This window comes from Anser brachyrhynchus (assembly GCF_964034855.1).
Source record: "Anser brachyrhynchus genome assembly, chromosome: 15".
Classification (NCBI taxonomy): domain Eukaryota; kingdom Metazoa; phylum Chordata; class Aves; order Anseriformes; family Anatidae; genus Anser; species Anser brachyrhynchus.
This window is the reverse complement of record NC_137733.1, coordinates 12,824,932-12,845,925: the sequence shown is the minus strand read 5'-3', so window position 1 is coordinate 12,845,925 and position 20,994 is coordinate 12,824,932. Positions and strand designations below refer to the sequence as shown.

Below are 20,994 nucleotides of genomic sequence, written 5' to 3'. Positions count from 1 at the left end.
ATCTTTAAGAGGTTAAAACTGCAGGAAACTGGCTTTTAAGAGATTTAAAGGCCAGAATCTGGGTTACTTACTAGGCAGGAGGAAGAAGAAATCAGAGGGTAAAGAGTGAATGTAGGGCTGAATTTTTATGTGCTGTAGACACTATCAGAATAGAAGAATCTTATGCACCCTCACAAAAACTTTCTTTTCAGGACTGAATAAAGCTTTTTTTCTTTTCCTCCGTTTTGAATGGATGAACAAAATATTAGTTTTCTATTGCCAGTAAGTGAGCATGAATGCATTTTCTTGTCAGTTGTATGCCTCTGCCAGTGACGGTAATCTAGTGGCTAGGTTGAGGAAGGTACGGTGTGGTGGTTGTTTTTTTTTAACGTTCGTTTTTCAAAGGTGAGCTGTGTGCATGGCGCCAGCTAGCTGTGTCAGACCCAGAGCGGCTCTGTTCTGAGCCAGGAGGATAAGGCAGCTCACACCTGGGCAGGATTGTCTCTGCTCAAGCAGCAGGGCTGAGAGAAATTGGTACAAAGAGGGTTTTTTGAATGAATGGATGAGAAATCCACCAGGATAGAAAGCCAAGCTTGTGCTAGAGATAGGCAGTGGTGAGCATTCCAGTAGAAAGGAGTTAAATGGGGGAAAAAAACATCACAAACAAACAAAAAATCCATAAAATTATTTTACAGCAAGATGTTAAGAAACATAACTAAACTTGTTAAGCTCACTGTGAAGCAAGAGGACCCCAGGGCTATTTTTGTCAGATGATATTTAGTTTACTGCAGTGTCAGTTGTATGACTGCTTGTCATCTGGCATATGTATGTGCTGTAAGCAAAATGAGGCTCTTAGAGACCATGAACAATTTTCCAGAAGATGGTAAGCAGGGCATTTATCAGGGACAGATTAAAAGAGTTACAGTGGATTTATTTGCACTGGTCTGTTGCCAAGGCATGAGGCAAAGCTGAGCCCTCTGAAGAAGCGTTGGAGGTGAGGGGCAATAGAAAGTAAGAACTATAAATCCGTAGGAAAACTTGCAGAATATAAAAGCATACAAGGTATATATGCATTTGTAGGTGTATGTTTAAACCTACCTGCAGAGTGTTTGCCAAAAGAGCTGTTAGACTGCAGAGTCTGTCCAGACTTTCAGAAATGATGGCTGGGAAGTTACGAGGGTCTCTGCCTGGTGCTGGCACCCCAGCCCAGCTGCTGTTTGTCTTTCTCTTTGTCTCAGCCTCGTTGCCTCGTTATATTCCTGGCTCGCTGCAGTTTCACCCTCTTTCCCTAGACTTCCAACCCAGTCCCTTGGGTGGCAAGCTGCTGTTCAGCCTTAATGATAAGGTAGCAAGAAAATGGCTCCTTCATGAGAGTATCAGAAAAAGTGATGAAAAACATCAGTTGTAGAGAACTGATGGGAGGGATAAAGATGCTTAATTCCTGGTTTGTTGTGTGCTTGCAGTTACAGAGTACAGTGGTTTTTCTACCTCGCCTCTGTGCAGGTTACACAGGGATGGAGGAATTTCGACTTAAAATGAAGAAATGTGTTGTTGGAGAAGCCTCAGCTGTAGGACGCAGTACATCTGAAGGGCTTCTTTATAAGTTAAATCCATCCTTAGACTCCTGCAATAACCTCATATTGGCTCGAGGGGCAAAAATGCAAGCAGAGGGGTTGATATATGGGAAGTCACGTTCCGGAGGTAAGAACATGCTGAAAAAACATTCTCTAATGTCCTTCTTGTCAGTGCCAGGGTAGTGAAATCTGCTGGATGTTTTTATGGAATAAACTGGCTTTTTTGTAAATGCTGTTTTAATTGAGGTCTTGAGTAGAAAGTCAATGGTGTGTACATACATATGTGTCTGCAGTCAGTTCTAATTTGCAAAGTAATGTGAAAATAGGTCAGCCACAGAGAGAAATGTTGAGAAATGGCTGCATCTCAGAAGGAAGCCATTTGGAGATTTGGGAAAAGAAAATTTTGGTTTAAATATGATTAGTACAAAAGATAAAAGTGCTAAGAGAAAGAGGAGCCATTTGCCTTCAGGTGACAGTAGATGCTGCTGTAGACAAGGAGGATTTGAGAAGCTTCTGGTAATTTAATTTTTGCTGGTTTTGTTTGGCACAGAACTGCTTTTCGTCTGTTCTGGAAGACTTGATCAGCTCTTGCTAGCAGTGCGCTGGGAGGGTCAGGAGCTGAGGGAATGCATCTCCTCCTACAGGTGCTGCCGCAGCAGCAAAGTCTGCTGCAATTGGCATTTCTAACCGCTGGGCTTGAGCCACGGCTCTGCCTTCAGGCCTCAGCTTCTTGGGGCTTGCTGTTGCCTATTTCCCCCCCATTTTCTATGAGGCAACGGGATGTGAATGTGGTCTTTGAAGACTGAAACCTCATTACAGTGTAGGGCTTAATGATGTAGCCATTGGTATAATTAACACTTGTGAAAGACGTTTTGATATAGATGCCCAAGTCACTTACAAAATTGGATTAATTTCCTTTAATTACCTGTAGAGTAACGATGCGTAATCATTTTTCTTTACTCATACCTCTGCCATGCACCACAAGGAAGGAGAAAGTTTCCTTTTTTTTTTTTTTCAAAACCCTGGGACAGAATTTCCCAGGAGCTACCTGGTACCTCTGGGCTAGCCCACATTTTACCATCTTCTGCAACTATAGCATTAACATGTAGGTGTTCAATATAAATAAATACATAAAAACAAAACAAAGCAAAAACCCACCACCCTCCACTGCCCACACTTCTGTCTGGAAGCAGGCAGAGACGGGGACACGCCACAGTTACTGCTCATCTTGCTGCTGTGCTCCTGGAAGGCGCTGTGCTGGTCCAGTGGTGGGGGCAGTGGAAAATGATGAATAGCACCTGTCTCAAGGGTGGCTGGTCAGGCAGGCAGTGCAAAGAGGAACTTAGTGATTTACTTTTTATAAGTTTGAAACGGTTTCTGCCCTGCACCAAAAAGTGAAGTGCTTAAGGTTCAGATTCCCCCATGTAGGTTTTGGCATGGAAGCGATGGCAGGCACATGTGATGTCAGGAGGCCAAATCTGAGGGCTGGAGGAGATGAGACACCATCTGAGGTGTGCGGCTGATGGTGAATTTGGAGTCTCTGACCTGCAGAAGCCAACCTTCTCATGTCATTAGAGGTGAAAACTTTTGGTCTTTTGGCAATTTTTTTCTCATTTCTCAAACTTCCTCCTCCCACCTTGGAAGTTGCACTGGTAATTTAGTGCTTTGTGTGCACGTAGAGCAGAAAATGTTTGTACTACTCCAGAATAAGGCATACTTGTAACTGCAGGACTATTGCTTCCCAGTACGTTCAGCCACATCTCCTACAGAGCCATCAGCCTCGAAGACAGAGCCAAACAAGCAACTGTGGTAGTTGTCAGCGAAATCACACCGGTCTTTGTGCAGAATGGGCATCAATTCCTCCAGCCATCAGGCTGGGGAGAACCTGCTAACATCTGAGCCCTGTGCATGCTCCTGGGCTCGTGCTCTCCGGTGGCATGTAGGACACCTGTTGGGTCTTGAAACACAACCCTGATGAGTTTGGTATGGGGGAGGTATGTGCAAATGGGCAGTTTTGGGAAGGGGTAGATGCAACTGATGCTGCAGTTTATTGACAGTAACTTATTGACAGTAACCGAGTTCCGCGTTGCTACACAACATGCAGGGCTCAGTGCTTTGCTTTCATGGATTTCATCACCCTGATACAAATTCATTTCTCTAAATTATGGAGTTGTTGTTGAATTGTAATCCTCCTCTTTGATAAACACATCACTGAAGTTGAGATTTATCACATTCCTTGTTTGCCTTTATTCAGTAGACAAGTTACCTGTCAAAGGAGGAAAATAGACTGGTTTGATATTATTTGCATTAAGTCTCAGTTGATTGTTTCTTGTCCCTAATTCTTCTCTAGCAGCTTGCAATTTGATTGTTAATGTTTTCTTCAAGTATTTTATGAGATACCAACATTATGAAGTGGTTGATAATTGCCAGAGTCTGTATCTCCTGTTATATTGTTCTTTAGAAAGGTTGGATCTGTTCCTCAGTCCTGTCTTTGGGGTCTGTCCTGCCGTTTGTGAGTTTATCAGCGGTAGTGAACTCTGGTCCGCAAACAACTGCGAGTAATTTTGGAAGGATCCAAAGGATAGGTTTTGTCAGTAGGTCTTGGCACCACCTAAGTATTCTTCAGTTATTTCTGACCGCAGCTTGGTTTATGTTCCCACACCTCACACTGCTAATTTTACTAGAGTTAAGCATTCGGTCAAACCGTGGGTACCACCTCCCACGTTCTCTGTGTGTATTTATATAGCTTCAAGCAAGAAAGCGTGCACTTCTCTGCTACGTGTTCATCTTTCTCTTTTTATTTGTGTTTTTAGGGGGAATAGTTAGCTAAATTACACCTGATTGCAAATAGCATCTGTTTGATGTTGAAGCTCCATATTCTTTCGTCAGTCTTGTTTTGAAGCTTTCTGTTATTATGACTAATTTGAAGTTAGGAGTCTGGAGAGGAAGAGGAGGGGGAAGTCTTGCCACTGATTTCCTATAATGAAGCACTCTATTAACATTCTCCTAAAATTATCATTAATTAAACAAAAAGCTCATTTAACACTAGGAACAGGAATATTTCTGTACCATCAAAAAGGCACTGAGTGGGAAATATCATTAGGATTCCACTTTACGAAGTCTCTCTCCTCTGCCAGGCGGTAACCCATGCAGAAGTGACAGAGCAAGCGAGCTGTGTGTTTGGGTTTTGGATTAATAGTTGAAGTTCACTCATGTGGAAATAAAGCAGATTTTACTGTGACTAGAATCTGTCATTAAAAAGCCATTATCAGAACCGACCGGCACAATTCCTGCTCTTTCATTGCTAATGACAAAACAATCTGTTCTTTAAAAAACAACAACCCTGTATTTTCTTTCAGAGAATGGCGCAGGAGTCTTAACAGAGCAGGAGCTGGGTGAAGAAAGGCAGCTGAAAGATTTATTGATCAATAAAACAGACAATTACAGCTTGTTTATAAAAGGGAAAAAAAACCCACCAAACCTCGGGCCTGCAAGCAACACTGAAACTCTAATAATGATAACTCTGGTATCCAGCTTCAAACGATAAAAGTCAATAGGAAGATATAGGATTTCAATAAAATTATGACACTAGATAAACTTCACCCCAGGAACAAATTTTCCCAGGGTGTGTGACTGACTTCAGTGAGATTTGTAACTTTAATTTCTTTCTTATTGATTTTTCTTTTCTTCAACTAATTAGAAAGTCTGTGGTGAATTCTGTGTGTATATGTTTGAGGAGGGGCTAACAAGCATCAATGGGAATGGGGCCTGAGTCTTTATCTGTCTATCCATCTATGGTCAAATGGCATTTTTAATTTTTTCGGTGTGTTTTACTCTTTCTCCAGCTGCTTTCAGTTCACAGCAGGGATTTGCTCGTTCTCCTCAGTACGCGTAGATTCGAAGCCGTGGGCTGCCCCTGGGGACGTGCGGTAGCGCTGCTTCAGTGACCTGGGTTTGTTGGCAGGGATGGCGATAGCTGCGCAGTGCTTCTTTGAACACTTCTCAGGTCTGTCCCTAAAATTAACCCCGAAGTCCTGGAGGAGCCCTCTTATATTACTGCTGCTTCTAAACTACTCTTGTAGCCCTCTGGTGTGTCAGTGCCAGGGAAAGAAACTTTTTTCCATTTCTTCGAGCAGCTTACCAGACAGCTCACATTTGGGCTTTACACAGGAGAAGGAATAGAGAAGGTGATGGGAGAAGCGGAGAGAAGTTTGGTACTAGGGGAGGGTATTTTGCAAAGGTGTGATCCAGAACTTTCCCCTGGCAGGTTTTAAGGGGATTGGCTCCAGTTTGTGATTAATATAAAGCATTTTACCTATTTGTACAGTAGTAAGAGGCATATTCTTTTGGTGAATTGACTGTTGCTGGCAAAAGGAAGGGCAACTTTAATCTTTGAAAAATTCACTATTCTTCTTCTCTTTCAAACGTACAGCTGCAAGATGGAGCACCAGAGTTTGCTGTGGGACATTAATTTCCTAGGTTTATAATGAACATCAAAAACAGCTATTGTGATTTTAGGGCATGGTTGGGGTAAGCTGCATTTCTGTTCTGGTGTTGATTAGAAACTGTCAAAGTGAAGAGCACCTGAAGTGTGCCGTGTTGAGGTCCTTGGAGGAGCGGGGGAGCAAGAATTGCTGTAGGTGATCTGCCACTGCGAAGGCAGGGCGCGAGCTGTGCGTTAGCGAAGGTAACAGTGCTGGGTAACTTAAGGAAATTCTCAAGGGGACCCCTTTTTAGTAATTGTGCTGAATATTCTACTTGTAGGGACCCCTGTAGAAAGCAGGAAAGCAGAGGTGTTGGAAAAAGGTTAGGGAGGGCATATTAAAGTCACTCAGGAAGTCTTTGATGGGGTTGGGGAGTATTTTGTGTGAGATACGGAGATATTGCAGCAATTATTAAATTAGGATTACATTTAGAGACTCTTTTTAGACAGAAGACTTCTCAGCAAGAACTTGTGTTTCCTGCCAAACTAACAAGATCTTTAGGAGGGAGGGGAAAGCTCTCAGTAAGTGCTCTTGATGGGGAGGAATTGGAAAATGGAGCTGGGGACCACTTGTTGGAAGCTGAGAATTGATTTCATTACAGTATTAATATTTAGAAATAATTAAAGAGGAGAACTAGACTCCAGGATCAAGTGTATAATTGTGCCACCTTTTATTTCTGCTTTTCAGCCCCTTTTTTTTTTTTCCAGTACAGCTTGTGCTGTGTTTACTGCGCATGCTTTTTCCTGACAACTTTACTCATCCTTTTGGTAGAAGGCTCTTTTTGTCAACGTCTGGAGTTGATTTTAGGGGAAAGACCACCCTGTAAGAATGCTCCCATCCCCATCCAAAGTCACCTGCTTTCATGGTGGGATGAGAATGGGAAATTTGTTATCCTTGCAGCTGAACAGCTTGGGGAACTGCTAGGATCTTGCTAGGGATGACTTAGGTGACCTAATATTCAGCAGTTAGTTGGAAGCCGAATGTGATGGGAATGGCCAGGGGTCTTGTTTGCTGCTGAAGAAATACTAAGGAGTTTGGGACTGTCCTCCTGCAACGGACAGAACATTGTGTTAAATTATCCCATTGATGAAAGATGCTTAGCAGAAAATGAGGATAGCGGAGCAGCTTGGAGTACAGAGAGAATGAGCGAAAGGATGGTGTAATTACAGATCTAATTGCAACAATTTGCAAGGATCAAACCAATAACTTCACTAAATGCCATCCTTATGTTCTCTTCTGTGTTCTAGGCAATGATTCTGGAATAAATGGGGAACAAAAGTCATCTCCTGAGCAAAGGCAGGCTGCCTTCTGGAGAGTGCTCTTGGCAGTCTGGGCGGTGTTTGTGGATGTTGCTGGGGGAGGAGAAGGATGGAACCTTCCTGTAGTGCTACTTTTCTGCTAAACAAGTTCATTATAAGGCAGGTGCAGTGTGGCTCAGGTTGCCCTTTCTCCTTCTGCAGGAACACGGAAGTATTTCCTTTCATGTGTCTGTCAAATCAATAATTCTTTCTAAACTTTATGGAAAAACTGTTCTTTCCTTAAAAAAGTGTTTCTCTTTAGTCAGGCCTGAGCAAGAAGCCAATAATAGCTTTCAATACCGTTTATGTTAGAACCTGTTTTTCTTTATTATTTTATTAACACTGTTCTGTCAGCCTCAGGCTGGGCTTTGGTCTAGAGTCTTTGTACCTGCTGCCCAACCCAACCGTCGTGGCTGACCTTTCAGTACACTGCAGGCTCTGAGCACACACCACACCTCTGGCGGTCCCCCCCTTCTTATTTTCACACCTTGATTTGAATGTTCCATCCCTTCCTCATGCATACACTTGTTACCCACGGTCAGTGTTTGACCTTTGCATTTTGAAAGGGGAAGACAACCTTCATGTACAGGCTTGCTCGACTGAGCAGTTAGCATTGGCTTCTGTTTCTGAAATACAGCCTTTTACATTTGGGAGTGATGGAAGTGGCTTTTTTTTTTCTTTTTTTTTTTTTTTTACCCTGGTAATTCCTGATTTCCCCAAGAGCAGAATCCCGGTGAAATATTTCAGCATTTGTGAAGTGCTCCAGTTTTGACGTAGTAGTAGTGGTGGCCTGGGAACTGCACAGCTGTAAAGCTGAGTGATCTTCTAATAATATTTCGGATGTTTGTGATTGCAGAATTCACACAAGATAACTGGTTTGCCCTGAACATTTGTACATTTCTGTAACAGGGCAAGATAGCAAATTTCAGCAATGAAGGGGAGGCAGCACTGTAAGATTTCCTAGGAGTTTTTGCTCTTTTGATTTATGCAGAGGGAGTGTGCTGCTTTGACTCTGTTCTGTAGCCTCGCGAACATCAAAGTTCTTCAACACGGTCAAAAGATAAAACACTTCATCAGCTGGCTAATCCCTGTCTGCATATTGCACTGTAAACCGTAATCTCCTTAAAACATGCCTGACTTTTTGAAATGTTGTTCAGCCTCTTGTCCCCATTCTTCTCCCCCATTGTCTTGGAGGTGGGCAGTAGGTGCCGTCTGAAGTTGGGAATGCATCAGAGAATACTTCAGCCAGGGACCTGCACAAAAACTTTTACATTTAGCTTTCAATCCAGGCTTTGTACTTGGGAGTACAAAAGCTCTCAGAGCAGGGAAAGGGATCCTTCTTTTTGTCTTTTCTCTGAAAATGTTTGGTTATAATTGCCAGCAAATCGAAAAGTGAGCCAAACACATTCTCTGCAGGATATTAACCTCTGAAAAAATATTTATTATAAACACTGAATATTGCAGTGTTCAACAAGTGATCAGTCGCATACCATTTAGAGGATGTTTGCTCTCAGCCACTTTGTTCATTGTCAAATCTATTTCATTTCTATTGCCACAATTCTGTTCATTCATTGCTGGAATGCTTTGGCAGGAAAAATGTCAAGTGCTACACTAAATATTTTGCTGAAGAAACCCATTCAGCATGTTGAATTAGAATAGTGTCTCCAAAAAGAAGGCAGGCTCTGTTTTCAGTTGGTATGTGTTTGTTAGTGTGTATGCATGCTGCTTTCCTGCGAGGGCTGTGTGCTTTCATACACACAACGCAGTCCAATTTCTCATTTCTCAGGTTAGCACAATTTGTTTTGTTAGAACCTTGCGTTCACATCCGTGGCTCAATGCCCACATGAAGGCCATGAATTTATGTCCATCAGGGTTCCTCTGCCACATGAAGGAACAATGGGGAAAAATAATGGGTGAACTATTGGTCTGGGAACCCTCCTCTCTGAGTGGGCTCAGGGGCTTTATCCCTGAAGGTGATTTCTGTTCTTCCCGACAGGAGCGTGATGGCATGCGAGCCATCCTGGAGTCGTATGACAGCGAGCTGACCCCTTCGGAGCACTCACCCCAGCTGAACCGGCGCATGCGGGAGGCTGAGGAGATGGTGCAGAAGCTGCATGCTCATAACACGGAGCTGGAGGTAATGAAGAAGCATCCTTCTCTAACCCCTGTGGTGAAATAGCTGAGACCTTTAAGATGGAAGTGATGTGATCTGCTGCCACAGAAGACAGATTTGCAAATTTCAGATTTCAAAGTTCTGGGATCAATAAGACCCACAAGTTGTGTTCTCTGTGATCTGGTCTCAGCGCTGCACTGTAGCACCTGTGTAGCAAGGCTCTTCTAAATGCAATGTAAGCAAGGGTGTGTTTATTAGAGCTTTACTCTGAGGGCTGAAGAAGTAAAAAGTGTCTGTCTGTTGTTAACTCTTCTTTTCATGGCTTTAGGCCTGAAAACCCCAGTAATATATATAAAATTATATAAAATAACAGTAACTGTATTAACTGTTTTTATGCTAGGGTTTCCTCTAAGAAAAACATTTTTGCCAAAGACAGAAGTATTTCTCAAAGGAACATTTATAGTATTACTACTTCTCTTTATGTAAATTTGTAGTCTGAAACATGACTGGAATGAAGTAAGTGATAACATCCATTTGCCAAATTGTGCCCTACTTCCCTGCTGTATTTTGTCATATTGGAATGGTCACGAGTTGAAATATCTGGAAATACGTCTGTGGTCTTAAATCTTGGCAGTTTTATTGCATAGGTTTTGCAATTACTGTAAGCATGTGAGTTTTCCTTTCTTCGTATCTGGTTCCTCCAGCGCGTAGATTTATAGATGCCATAATTCAAATGGAGTAAAACTTGTAGTAATTGATGCTCCTGTGATTCCCATTGAAGCTGTAGATTGGACTGTCCCACTGTGTATAAATCTCCTTGTTGCTTCTGTCATCTTTAAAATGCTCTACTCTTGGTAGGGTGGGGACTTGAGGCAGGCAGTACTGGTTCCAGTGACTTTTAAAGCCTTAGCAAGCAGAGCAGTGTGGCATGAGCCCAGTCTCACATTATAGCTCCACTTCCTCCTGTTTCTGAGAAAAAGAATTCTGTCAAGTTTGGGGCGAGCTGATAGAGAAATTAGGTGGTAACATCCAATGAAATGGGAACTTGCCTGAATTGCTTCATCTCTGAATGTTTCTCCACGTTGTTGTTTGATCACTGTATTGCTTAACACCAGGCAAAGCAGGCTTAGATGGCGCTGACATGAAGTGTTAGGTGGCTAATTCCTCCTGGTTTCTTAGCTGTTCCCAGCAGTGGCTCTGGGTTGATGGAGGGAGGTTTCACTGAATAGGTCAAATGTGCACGATGTCTTTGGGCAACAGCAAATTGCTTTTTCTTCTTCAGGTGAAAGCATGGAGGAGTGTAGGAACCACTTCCTACATGCCTTTAATTATTTATAGGGAACAAATGGTAAGTTTGTCTTCATGGATGTGGATTAAGGGCTACACAGAAAATTTCAGAAAAGAGCTGTGTTCTCTGCAGGTTTGGTTTTGTGTAATGTCAACCTTTAAGCCTTTCAAAGACTTTGCTACAAGCAGGATTCAAAGTCCTGATATTCCCCTTGTAAAGTAAAATTTTATGCTTTGCTTGATTGTGTTTGCCTTTCAGTCTGCAATGTTGATGGCTGAACCCAACCTATTTTGATATTTGGGGGAAAGTTTTTTGTTCTAGTAAAAATCTGAAAACTAGAAAGGGAAATTGAGGTACAGGTAAGACTCCTGGTGTCTCATCATTGGGAGCAGCTGCTGTAATCCACTGCCTGTAGATCAAAAAAATGGTTGATAGCAGCTATTAATAACTTCTAACATAATGCTCTGCACCTCCCCGCTCTGCTGAAGCTCCGCACAAATTTTAGAAATGTTGACACCTGCGTGACTCATCTCGCAAACAAACAGAGGAGACGGCAGGAATGAGGCACCTTGAAGCCTCGGATGATTTCTGAGGTGTGGGCTGAACCATCTCTGACGTTTACTTCAACATGTTTAAGTCAGCGTGGCAGAAGTGATGGGGCATACCCGGCACACCTGATGCGGATGGGCTGGGAGGGCAGCAGGCAGCTGGCTTGCAGGGTAACAGAAGAATGAGAAGAGTCCATCTGCAAGGAGCATGCAGGTGGTGGCAGCAAAGCAACAACGTGCACAACTGCTCTGAGATCCTGCAAAAGGCTGGGGAGGCTGTGAAGAGAGGGCGATGGAGCAGAACCGAAAAGCACAGGCTGACACAATTGCATTTGGCTTGTTGCTTCTGCCTTTCAGCTTTTTTCATAAACCTTAAAAATCACACCCTTTTTCTCCTCACTGACTTGTTTTATCACAGGGTGTTGTTTTTTTCCCCTACTGAAAATTTCTTTTACCAAAATCTCTTCCTGTGTTCCCTAGTAGAGAGCCCTTTGATACTCATAAAGCTATCTGACACATGTTTCTTCTGGCTGCCCTAATCTATTAGCAGCAGCCCCACCTCGGAACAAGCAGTAGAGGGGAAAAAGTGATGTTTTTAACAGGGATTTTTCTTTCCTGTGAAAATGGAGGTTTTTCCATTCATTCGAGCAGCAGCTCTGCGTGAGCCAGGAAGCTCTCGGGTAAAGACAGCGATGGTGATAACCCGGCACCAAAGGGGAGGGAGACACGTGGGGCTAGGAAGATTTGTGCTGAGGCAACAGCTTTTAACTCATTAGGGAGATGAGGTCTCTGATAAGTCTTCTGCTTGATGTATAAAGGGAGGTGGGAAGCCGTTTTAAGGAACACAGGGAACCAGAGAGAAGTGTGTGGGCCCTGAAGGGCGACAGGAGAGGTTTATTAGCGCACGCTGCGAGGATGGAGTTGTGTGGTACTGAGCTGTGTCTGGCTCCCTCTGTGCCCAGCCAGCAGGACCCTGGTGGGGCAGGACGGCTGCTGGGAACGCTGCTGGGTCTGCATCCCAGACCCCGTTGGGAATAAAGGCACCTTTCCAGAAACTCAAATGCAGAACGATGCCTCCATCCCAGATCACTTCAGAGGCGCCGTGTTGCTGCCTAAGAACTCGTCCTGTCAGAGCCTGATGGAGCAGAGAACTGGAGGACAAAGACGGGCTGATAGGGGGGAACTTTAAATCCCCTTCATTGATGGCTGACGAGAAAAGCTGGATCTCTAATGCATGAACATGCAAACACGTAGTGTGTTCTGGGACTGGAAACGATCGCTTTATCCTCCCCAGGACTGCCTGCCCCCGGCACAGCCCCTGTTCCGCAGTGCCCATCTGTCTGCTGAGGTTCAGGAAAGCTCTTTACAGAGCGTTGAATGTAAAGCAGGGGGGAAGATGCAGGAAAGATACTGTCTGAAATGGTGGCTGAAAGAAGCAAGCAGTCTGTGTCAGCCTATTTCAAGCAGTTAATGAAGTGTCACTCACCATCTTTTTAAAAGTGTGTTTTGGAACTGAAAAGGGAATGAGTTTGTCTCTGGCCAGCATGCTATAAATACATAAAATAAACAGAATCGTAGCTGGGTTTTTATCCTGGCATGAATATGCAGTTTGACAGTGGTGATATTAACAGTGTTCTTGCTGATCTTGATTAATTTTTTCTATCATAGCTCCCATTAACTCTAATTTCAAGGTAAATATGACAAAGCAAGAAGCCTCTGTGCATGTGGAAGCTATTGTGAGAAAGCTCTGATGTGGAGATTAGTGTTTGAAAAGTTAAATCCAGCTGCACAAAAGAGAAATCATCATAAATATAACTCCATTAATGGCTATTTTATTACAACACACTTGGCTCCATATGAAACTTTAATGAAGAGAGATTTGCAAGGAAGATTCACGCTGACACCTTCAATGGTCTCTAGCATTTTTTACATTGAGAGATTTATACTGTGAGCACCATATGTAATCAGTTAATTATGAATCTGACAGTTTCGGCACATGAAATGCCATATGGTCTGTGTTTTTTCACCATGGGCATTACTGGAGACCTCACAACTCCCTGACCAAAAACCATCACCTTACCTGCACCTGGTAAGTGCAGCTCATCTGCTGGTGGTGAAAATTGGGCAGCGCTGTGCCTGGGATGTTAGTCACAAATCTGCTCCGTGCAAAGTGAGTTACTTAGCAGTCACCCTGGTGTTTAAAGCTCTAAAAATTTACGTGTGGATGCAATAAAATGTTTATTTGAGCAGTTAACAGTTCCTCCTTGTCTCTCACCTGGCTCCTCCTTCAGTGCTTTTCCACTTCTTTTTTTTTTAACCTTTTTTTCCCTCCCTTTGATCCACACTTCACGCTTGTCTTGCTTTTTATCCCTCTGCTGAGTTTCCTCTTCCCCTCGGAGGTAAATTGCATCTTTACATAGCAGAAGGGCTTTCTGTGATGATGGGAACTTTGCAGAGAAATTTCCTTCCATCTGTGCAAAGCGCAGAGGAGTTTGTTTTTGTTTTCAGACTTCTCCTGCCTGCTTTCACTACCTCTCTGCTGCCATCCAACCTTTGTGCACTGTTTCTCTTGGTGACAACTGCAAGAAGGAGTGAGGTTACCCTTCTCACTTTGGATGTCCATAAGGAGCACATCTGAGTCACTGGAGCTTTCCTGCCACTCCAGAATGGCATGTGTTTCACTTGCCCAGACTTCTGCTGTCATTGTAGCCATTATCTGCAACTCAAGTGGGAGAAAACAGACTCTCTCTGGAGATGATGCTAATGTGCTCCATGCATCAGCTACCACTGATTGCTGAAGCAGTCACAGGGCCGGACATCATCCTCTGACAAAGCAAACACCTTGTCGAAATAGCATGCTGAACCTGAACGCTTTGGCATCTCTTGGCAGCTGCGAGCCTTCCTGGGAGCCGCTGCAGTCTTTTGTTTCTTTTATTTTCTAGGGAAGAGCCAGGTCAGGCTCCGTGTCCTCTGGCAGTCCTGCAAAATGGATTATCTTGGGTTCCCTCTTCTCTCGCACGTTTCATCTTCCTTCAGACCTGAGTGACCTTGTCGAGTCAGGGAGCCATTAGTTTCCTCCCCTCCAGTTTACACCTGCCAGCGGCTGTGTTTGGGGAGAGCACCTTGCAAGTAACCGTCATATAAATGAGGAAGTCGACTCATGAGCGGCTTAATGATTTGTTAAAGGTGACAGTCCCTGCTCTGTGGAAGAGGAGCGCCCCTTCAAACTGGTTCATGCTGCAACAGAGCCTGTTTCTATGTGTTGAGACTTTTTTTTTGTCAAAATAGATTTTAAAACTCAATTACTGATTTTTTTGAGCAGCTTCTTCATTTTGGATGTGTCCTGAAAATCAGCAATAGATGAAGAGAAGGCGTGTATGGCATCGCCTGTGCTGCAGACATTCTGCACAAACCAGCGTTGTTTTCACTAACGGTAGATTTTTACAGCTCGTTTGAGTGTGGGTGCTCTGACAGTTTAAGAATGGCTTTAACTCACCAGTTCCTAGGGACCACTGCTAAACAGAAACAAGCCTCCATCATTCTTAAGCAATGAGAACGGTCTGGCACCAACTTGTATTGAGTAAATTAAATCATTAACTAAGGCAGTATCTGTACCTTTAGCCTGTGGTAAGCTGCTATAGAGACAAACCCTCAGAAAAATGACCAGTTGCACCACAACAAGGAGCTGCAGATTGAAATAGGCTATTGAAGCGCATGGGGCAGAAAAGCCTTTTCCAACCCCACTACCTCCTTGTGCTTCGAATGCAGTAAAAGCAAGAGGTGACATTGTAATTTTCCTCCTCTCTTGCTGGAAGTCATGCTCCTAATGTAGTCATGGTCTGTGATGCTCTGCCTCTAGTTCTCTTATTGACCAGAGTGTATCTTGACTCTAAACTCAAAAATGTGTGCTCCTGATAAATATGTTACCCACCTGTGTTAGCGACGTAGGGAGTTTAGGGCAGACTCCTGCAAACTCCACTCTGAAGCGTTTTGGTTTGTTTAAGCCAATGTAATCAGCACTGGGTTTAAGTGGCAGCGGCTGGAAGCACACCTACCCTAGGTGAGACCGCGGTGCTACAACCAGCCCTCCGTCTAGGCGTGATGCTCAGAGGACAGAAGTCTGCCCTCGTTCTGTGAGCCCAGTGTCTTTGTCACCACTTGGGGACGTTTGTAGTGTTACCTCTGGAGGGTCTCACTTCAGCCCCACGGAGACTGGTAGATGCCAGCAGCAGAGATCCTGACCCCAAACTGCACTCCCCTCAAAATGCTCTCGGTGTTAACAGATCTTCCTGTAGACTCTCCCGGTGACGTTATGAATAACCAAGCCCAAACAAGGCCTGACCTGGGGAATTTGGACTACCTTCCAATGCACCAGGCTATAGGAGGCAAGAGAGGCAGATGAACTGGGTCTAAATTCTTACAAAAGATTTAAAATTGGGTTCTTTTTAATGATGTTTTGGAAAGAGAAGATAACTGACGTGCAGTTATGAGTCACGTTTACCACAATAGAACAGGGGAGAGCATTTCGTGTGGCGGTGAGAGCTTTAAAACGCTTTACACTGGGGAGCCTGCTTGCCTGTGCCTGGAGATACATACAGGCTTTGCAATTAGATGTCCTCAGGTGGAGGAGGCAGCAGGAATACATTTGGTAGCCCCGTCCCCAGCAGATGGCAGCGGACAAAGGCGGCACACAAAAGAGCAGCGTTATGCACCGTGGTGCATCTCACCCCCCGCTGCCAGCGGGCAGTGCTGGGAGCTGGGGGGGAAGCCGGGATGCAAACAGGGTGCTGATAACAAGTCTCTGCCCCCGCAGGCAGGAGAGAGAGAAAGAAAAAGACAAATTAAGCCTCTTTGGAGAGTGAGGTTAGGAAGCTGTTAGCTTCTTGAAGGGAAGGCTTTGGAAATGTAGAAATACAATTTGTGGGGGGGGCTCTGGTTGCTGTTGCAAGCCAGGCAGTGCAGATGGGGGGGCTGGGGGTCAGCAGGGAGGCTGCCGGGCACCTTCCTTCAGTGCTCACCCACTTCCCACTGTTGCTTTCTACAATTACAGATTTTTTTTGTTTGTTTGTTTGCAATGTTAGAGAAACATTCAAAAATGAGATTAATTGCATTCTGTGTTTAATTCGGAGATCTAACTCTTTGATCTCTTCCAAGCTGGAAAGTGTGGTGACTTTAAACAGAGCGGGTCTCACCCCCGTGGACAGCCATCACTGGTAGCAGGGTTTGTGTTTGGGGGTGTCCGAGCGATCCTGGGCAGGGAACGATCAAAGCCTCCTCAACAGCTTCTGGGGCACGTGGTGACCCGGCCTGGCCTCTCTGCAGCAGGGGGATGGGACCCCGTGGAGGCAATGCCCCGTCCTATTTCTGAGCTGCTTCCGAGCACGTCCAGCACAACGCCTCAAGCAGGCGGTACATGTTTGGGCTCAGCCCAAGGAGTATTTTGGTGCCTGGCTCATGAGGGACAGGATAATTGGCCAGTCCTGGCCTATTGGTCTCCAGACCAAGAACCAGGTTTGTCTCTGTTGGGTTTCCCAGGGGTGCTCTGGCCAGAGCATCTCATCTTGTTTGAACTGTGCTGGTAAATCCACCCTCAGTGTTGGGAAGCTCAGAGCTAAGGCTGGTGTTTAATGTTCTCTGCTTATTAGCACTACTACTCAGGAACATTCTCGCATTGATGAAAGCTTCAGCAGCTTGTGGAAACTAAGCAATTCTGAGAGAAACAAGGAAGTAAGTATCTTGTGAAAAACTAAGAAGTGAAGATTGCACATTCATAAAACGCCACAGAAATTTTAGCTATTCCTTAGTTCTGCCTTGTATTAATGACATTAAAAAGCGCTTGTCGGAGCATCTTAAGAGATGTGCTGAACTTGTTGAGATTGGTTGATTTTTAAACTGATTGGATTTGAATTCTGTGATTTATAGTGCTTCATTTCAGAATAATTACATGATCTCTGCATAATTTAGTATTTAAAGTATGTATTTATGAGTGTTTTCATGTCATCTTTTAATTCACAATGATGGTCTCCTGTAGGAAACAGGGATTAAGGTTTTAATGATAATTTTCTATTTAAAAACACACCATCAGCTTTTATCTATAGCTGGGCTTTTCCACAGATTTCCCTGCAGGGCCAATGTCTGTAATTCTTCGTGCCCTGGAGATGTCAGTCCTCCTTGCATTCCTGGACCGGGGCAAAGGGATGGGGGCAGCTCGGTGCCAGAGGGCTCGGCACTGAGATCTCTGCCTCCCTGTCCCCGGGCATGGAGTTGGGGCTCGCTGCTGTGCTGGGCAGTGTACGTGGAGAGCCAACAGCCTCGGTACGTGACTCAACGAGCTGCTGCCCGGCTCGTTTTCCAGCTACAGAGCCTTGTTGCAGTCTTGTTACCTCCTAGTCATAACATGTACGCTTTGAGAAAACAACAGCACAAGCTTGTTCCCATGCACTCGTGGATCCGAACGCTCCTGCTCTTTGCGGTTTGCAAGAACTGTAAGATCCTTCTTCATCCACTTCATGCTTTGCTTATTGTGGAGATCAGAACAGCAGTAGCTGCTGTCTTGGTCTTCTTCTTGAAGCCCATTATTTCCAGTTTTGGTCTTGATCACCAGTAGTGGAAGGGGCGTTTCTTCAGGGAGCTAATCAGTCTAAAAGCCTGGGTCAGCACAGCACGTGAGCACGTTGTATGGTGCCTAAATGCCAGAGACGATTGCAATTATTTTATTGTAGAACATACCCAGTTATTCACCTTCAGTGCTTTCTTCTCTGGAGTTACAAGTTGTGGTTGCTCTCATATTCTTCTCCCTGGCTTTTGCTATGGACTGGTTTGTCCATGCACTGCAGCTTTTCCGTCTCCCCAGTCTTATTAATTTCTTATTAAATCAATGAATTAGAGCACAGTACTATCGCAGTCCTAACTTGAACAGCATTTGAAGCAAGGTTGCTGGCGTTCTCTCTTCTTTGTTTTTCTCCCTTCCATTTTTACTTAAATGTGCTTAGCCTACTAATGCTTGGAAAAGACTGGGAAGAGAATAAGTGAAAAAGCCAGCTGATAGGGGGTTTCACCAAGCTGTGAATAAAAACTAAGCTGTAGATATAGATCTCCTCTGTTCAGGGGTGGTCCAAGTAAATTGTAAGGAACAATTCTGTTTTCTCAGAGGCTTTGCAATTTATCTATTTGCTTTAATCAGTGCTAATGTCAAACGTGCTTTGATTCTGCTAAAAGCTTTTCAGCAAAACAAACTGAAAGCCCTAAGTTTTGGAGAAAGTCACAGTCTTCTTGTAATGCAAGTTGTAACGTTTTCCTTTTGAGATTTATGCTGTTTTATAGAGCAGGCAGTGCTACTGTGCAATACATGTGTCATGAATCCTACTGTGGTGACAGTAACACAGATAGGAAATACATGGCACGTTATTTTGACAGACTGAGGTGATTTATATTTTCAATTTGTTTAAATGGCCATAATGGCTATAGTGAGCTTAGCTTTGACAGATGTACATTCATATTTCAGTTCTATTCAAGACCCCATTAAAAGTCAAACTGATTTCTGTTTTAAAGCATTGATTTTTATCTATTCAATGTTTTCTTGCCTGCTTTCGAAATCTCGGACTTACAAGCACGAAGTCTTGCGACATCAACTTCACTTCCTCTTGGAAAATTGCTAAAACAGCTCATTTTTTCCTTTGGAAACCTGATTTTCTGGGAAGAGTTGCTAAACCTGAATATTTTTAATTTTTATGGGAAGTCCACAAGAATCTTGAAAGATGATGAGTTACACTGTATAAAAACCAAGTGATATATTCAGTAGCTGTGAAAGGGAACAGAGTAATTGTTTTGTAGAGGTTATTTTAAGTAGACTATCTTGCATAAGGAGAGAGATTTTTTGAGGCTTATTTATATAGAGACTGTTACCAGACATTATTTATATATGGGAAGAAGTGATAAATGTCTGTATCAGTATTACCTCATGGGAACATCTCTTGAGAGCCCACAAGCTCTGAATTTTCTTCAAGTCCAGGCTGTGCAGGGCAGAGCTGGGACCAGGCCTCGTGGTAGAGACCACAAACCGATGAGCTTTGCCACGCGTGGCTGGAGACCCCAGGGCTCTGACACTGCCGTTTCTGTTAAGTGGGGATGGCTTTGTCTCCTCCATGTGCTCAGAGATCAGAACTCTGGAAAAGAGGGAAGCTGTTACCATTATGTGTGGTTTTTATTTAAAGTAAGTTGCTCAAAGTGGTTGGCGTAGGCTGCCTGGGGGTCTCCGAGCACAGAACCACCAATGCAGATGTATGTAATTCCTGTGCATGTTTACAGCAATATAAGACATGTGATTGGTCTTAAATTCTTCCAGCATACCTGATACCATGCTTGTTGGAAAGTGTTGGGCTTTATTTATTGGTTATTGTTAGCAAAAGAGCACGGTGTAGGTGTATATACGTAGGTGTTCCTGGTGCTAGTTCAGGAAGGCATGTCTAAAGAGGTCCAGATGACCTGCTTTATGCTCTTAAAACAACGTAGCATCCCAAACTAATTCTACAGTTGTCTTATTGCTTTGTTGTTTATGTACGTTTCCGAAGACAGTAGATGAGACTATCACAGCTATATAGAGAAACGATGTTTATCTTCACGGTGCAGCATGACCTTATCGTTCATAAGTGACATTTTCTCTCCAGATAATGAGCACCTTTTTATTCAGGCCAGACAAAACTCAAATTCCCTGTAGCTGGCTTCTACAGCCCATCAGCGCTTTACAGATTATGTTATTGTAATTGTTGCTGAGACTAGTTTCTTTTGCATTCCGCTTGCTCTTTGGATAAAGCGCTTGTTTCTGAACAGCAGAGGGGAACTGAGAGCCAAGAGGTCACTCTCGAGTCTTCGTGACCATCTGGGAGCTGCTGCGCAGCACAAATGCAGCCATTCCTACAACAAGTGTACATTTTATTTAACCTCTCTTCGACAAAGAATGAATTGAGAGCAGTTTTGGCATCTGTCAGCCTATGACGGACAAACAGGCTGGTGATGCCCTGATGTCAGCCCTCCTGACACGCAGGCAAAGGTGAAACCTCCTAGCTCTTTATCTGCTTGGTTAAGAAGAAAGAAAATTTAAGCGTGAACCAAAGGATAAAACCCCAAACCGTTCCCAGTTCTTATCCGCAAATATTTACAGAAGGGAGCTATCTGCCATGCCCCGTGTTGCCGTACCCTGGTGCTGCTGCTTGATTTAATTCCACCTGCAGTGTTAGCTGTGTGCACTAACCGCATCCCGCGCAATGCCGCTCCGCCTGCGAGCGTGCCCGTGGCTCTGAAGCACGGCTCCCGGCCGCAGAGCACCCAATTCAGTACATCTTGTACCTTTGTGGTGGGAGCTAACAGCTGAGATTATCTTGGCATTTGTTCTGAATTCGTTCCTTGCCTTGCCAAATGGAGATCTTTTATACTTTACAGCACGGCTTTGCTAGACAGACATTCAGGAGCGAGGAAACTCAAGGGTTTCTAATGGGACCATCGGGCTGTTTCACCTTTTGCCTTGTCAGTCTGCATTTGCTGGAGCGAGAAGCGATTGTGAGTTGCTGGATTGCTTTCCTGAAATGAGTTGCTGTTTGGTTCGCTCAGAGAAGATAAACACTCGCATCTCAAAAATACCATCCTGTCTGGCGTCTTTGTTGGCGGTCTCAGCAGAAGGGCCAAGGGCTGAACGGGCCGTGGTTAGGATAAAA

General features: G+C 44.1%; 1 protein-coding gene across 5 annotated transcripts in view; it reads left to right on the top strand.

The window, feature by feature from the left end:
* The window catches only part of MAD1L1 (mitotic arrest deficient 1 like 1), a 353,278-nt gene that overhangs the window by 137,572 nt on the left and 194,712 nt on the right, over nucleotides 1–20,994 (top strand). For 4 of the 5 annotated variants that reach the window (XM_080556171.1, XM_080556169.1, XM_080556170.1 and 1 more), the window contains one exon: nucleotides 9,332–9,472. The exons of the other annotated variant lie outside the window; for it this stretch is intronic. In XM_080556171.1, the coding sequence (XP_080412297.1) occupies nucleotides 9,332–9,472 (141 nt within the window). The remainder of the gene's footprint in view (nucleotides 1–9,331; nucleotides 9,473–20,994) is intronic. 5 annotated transcript variants of the gene reach the window in all.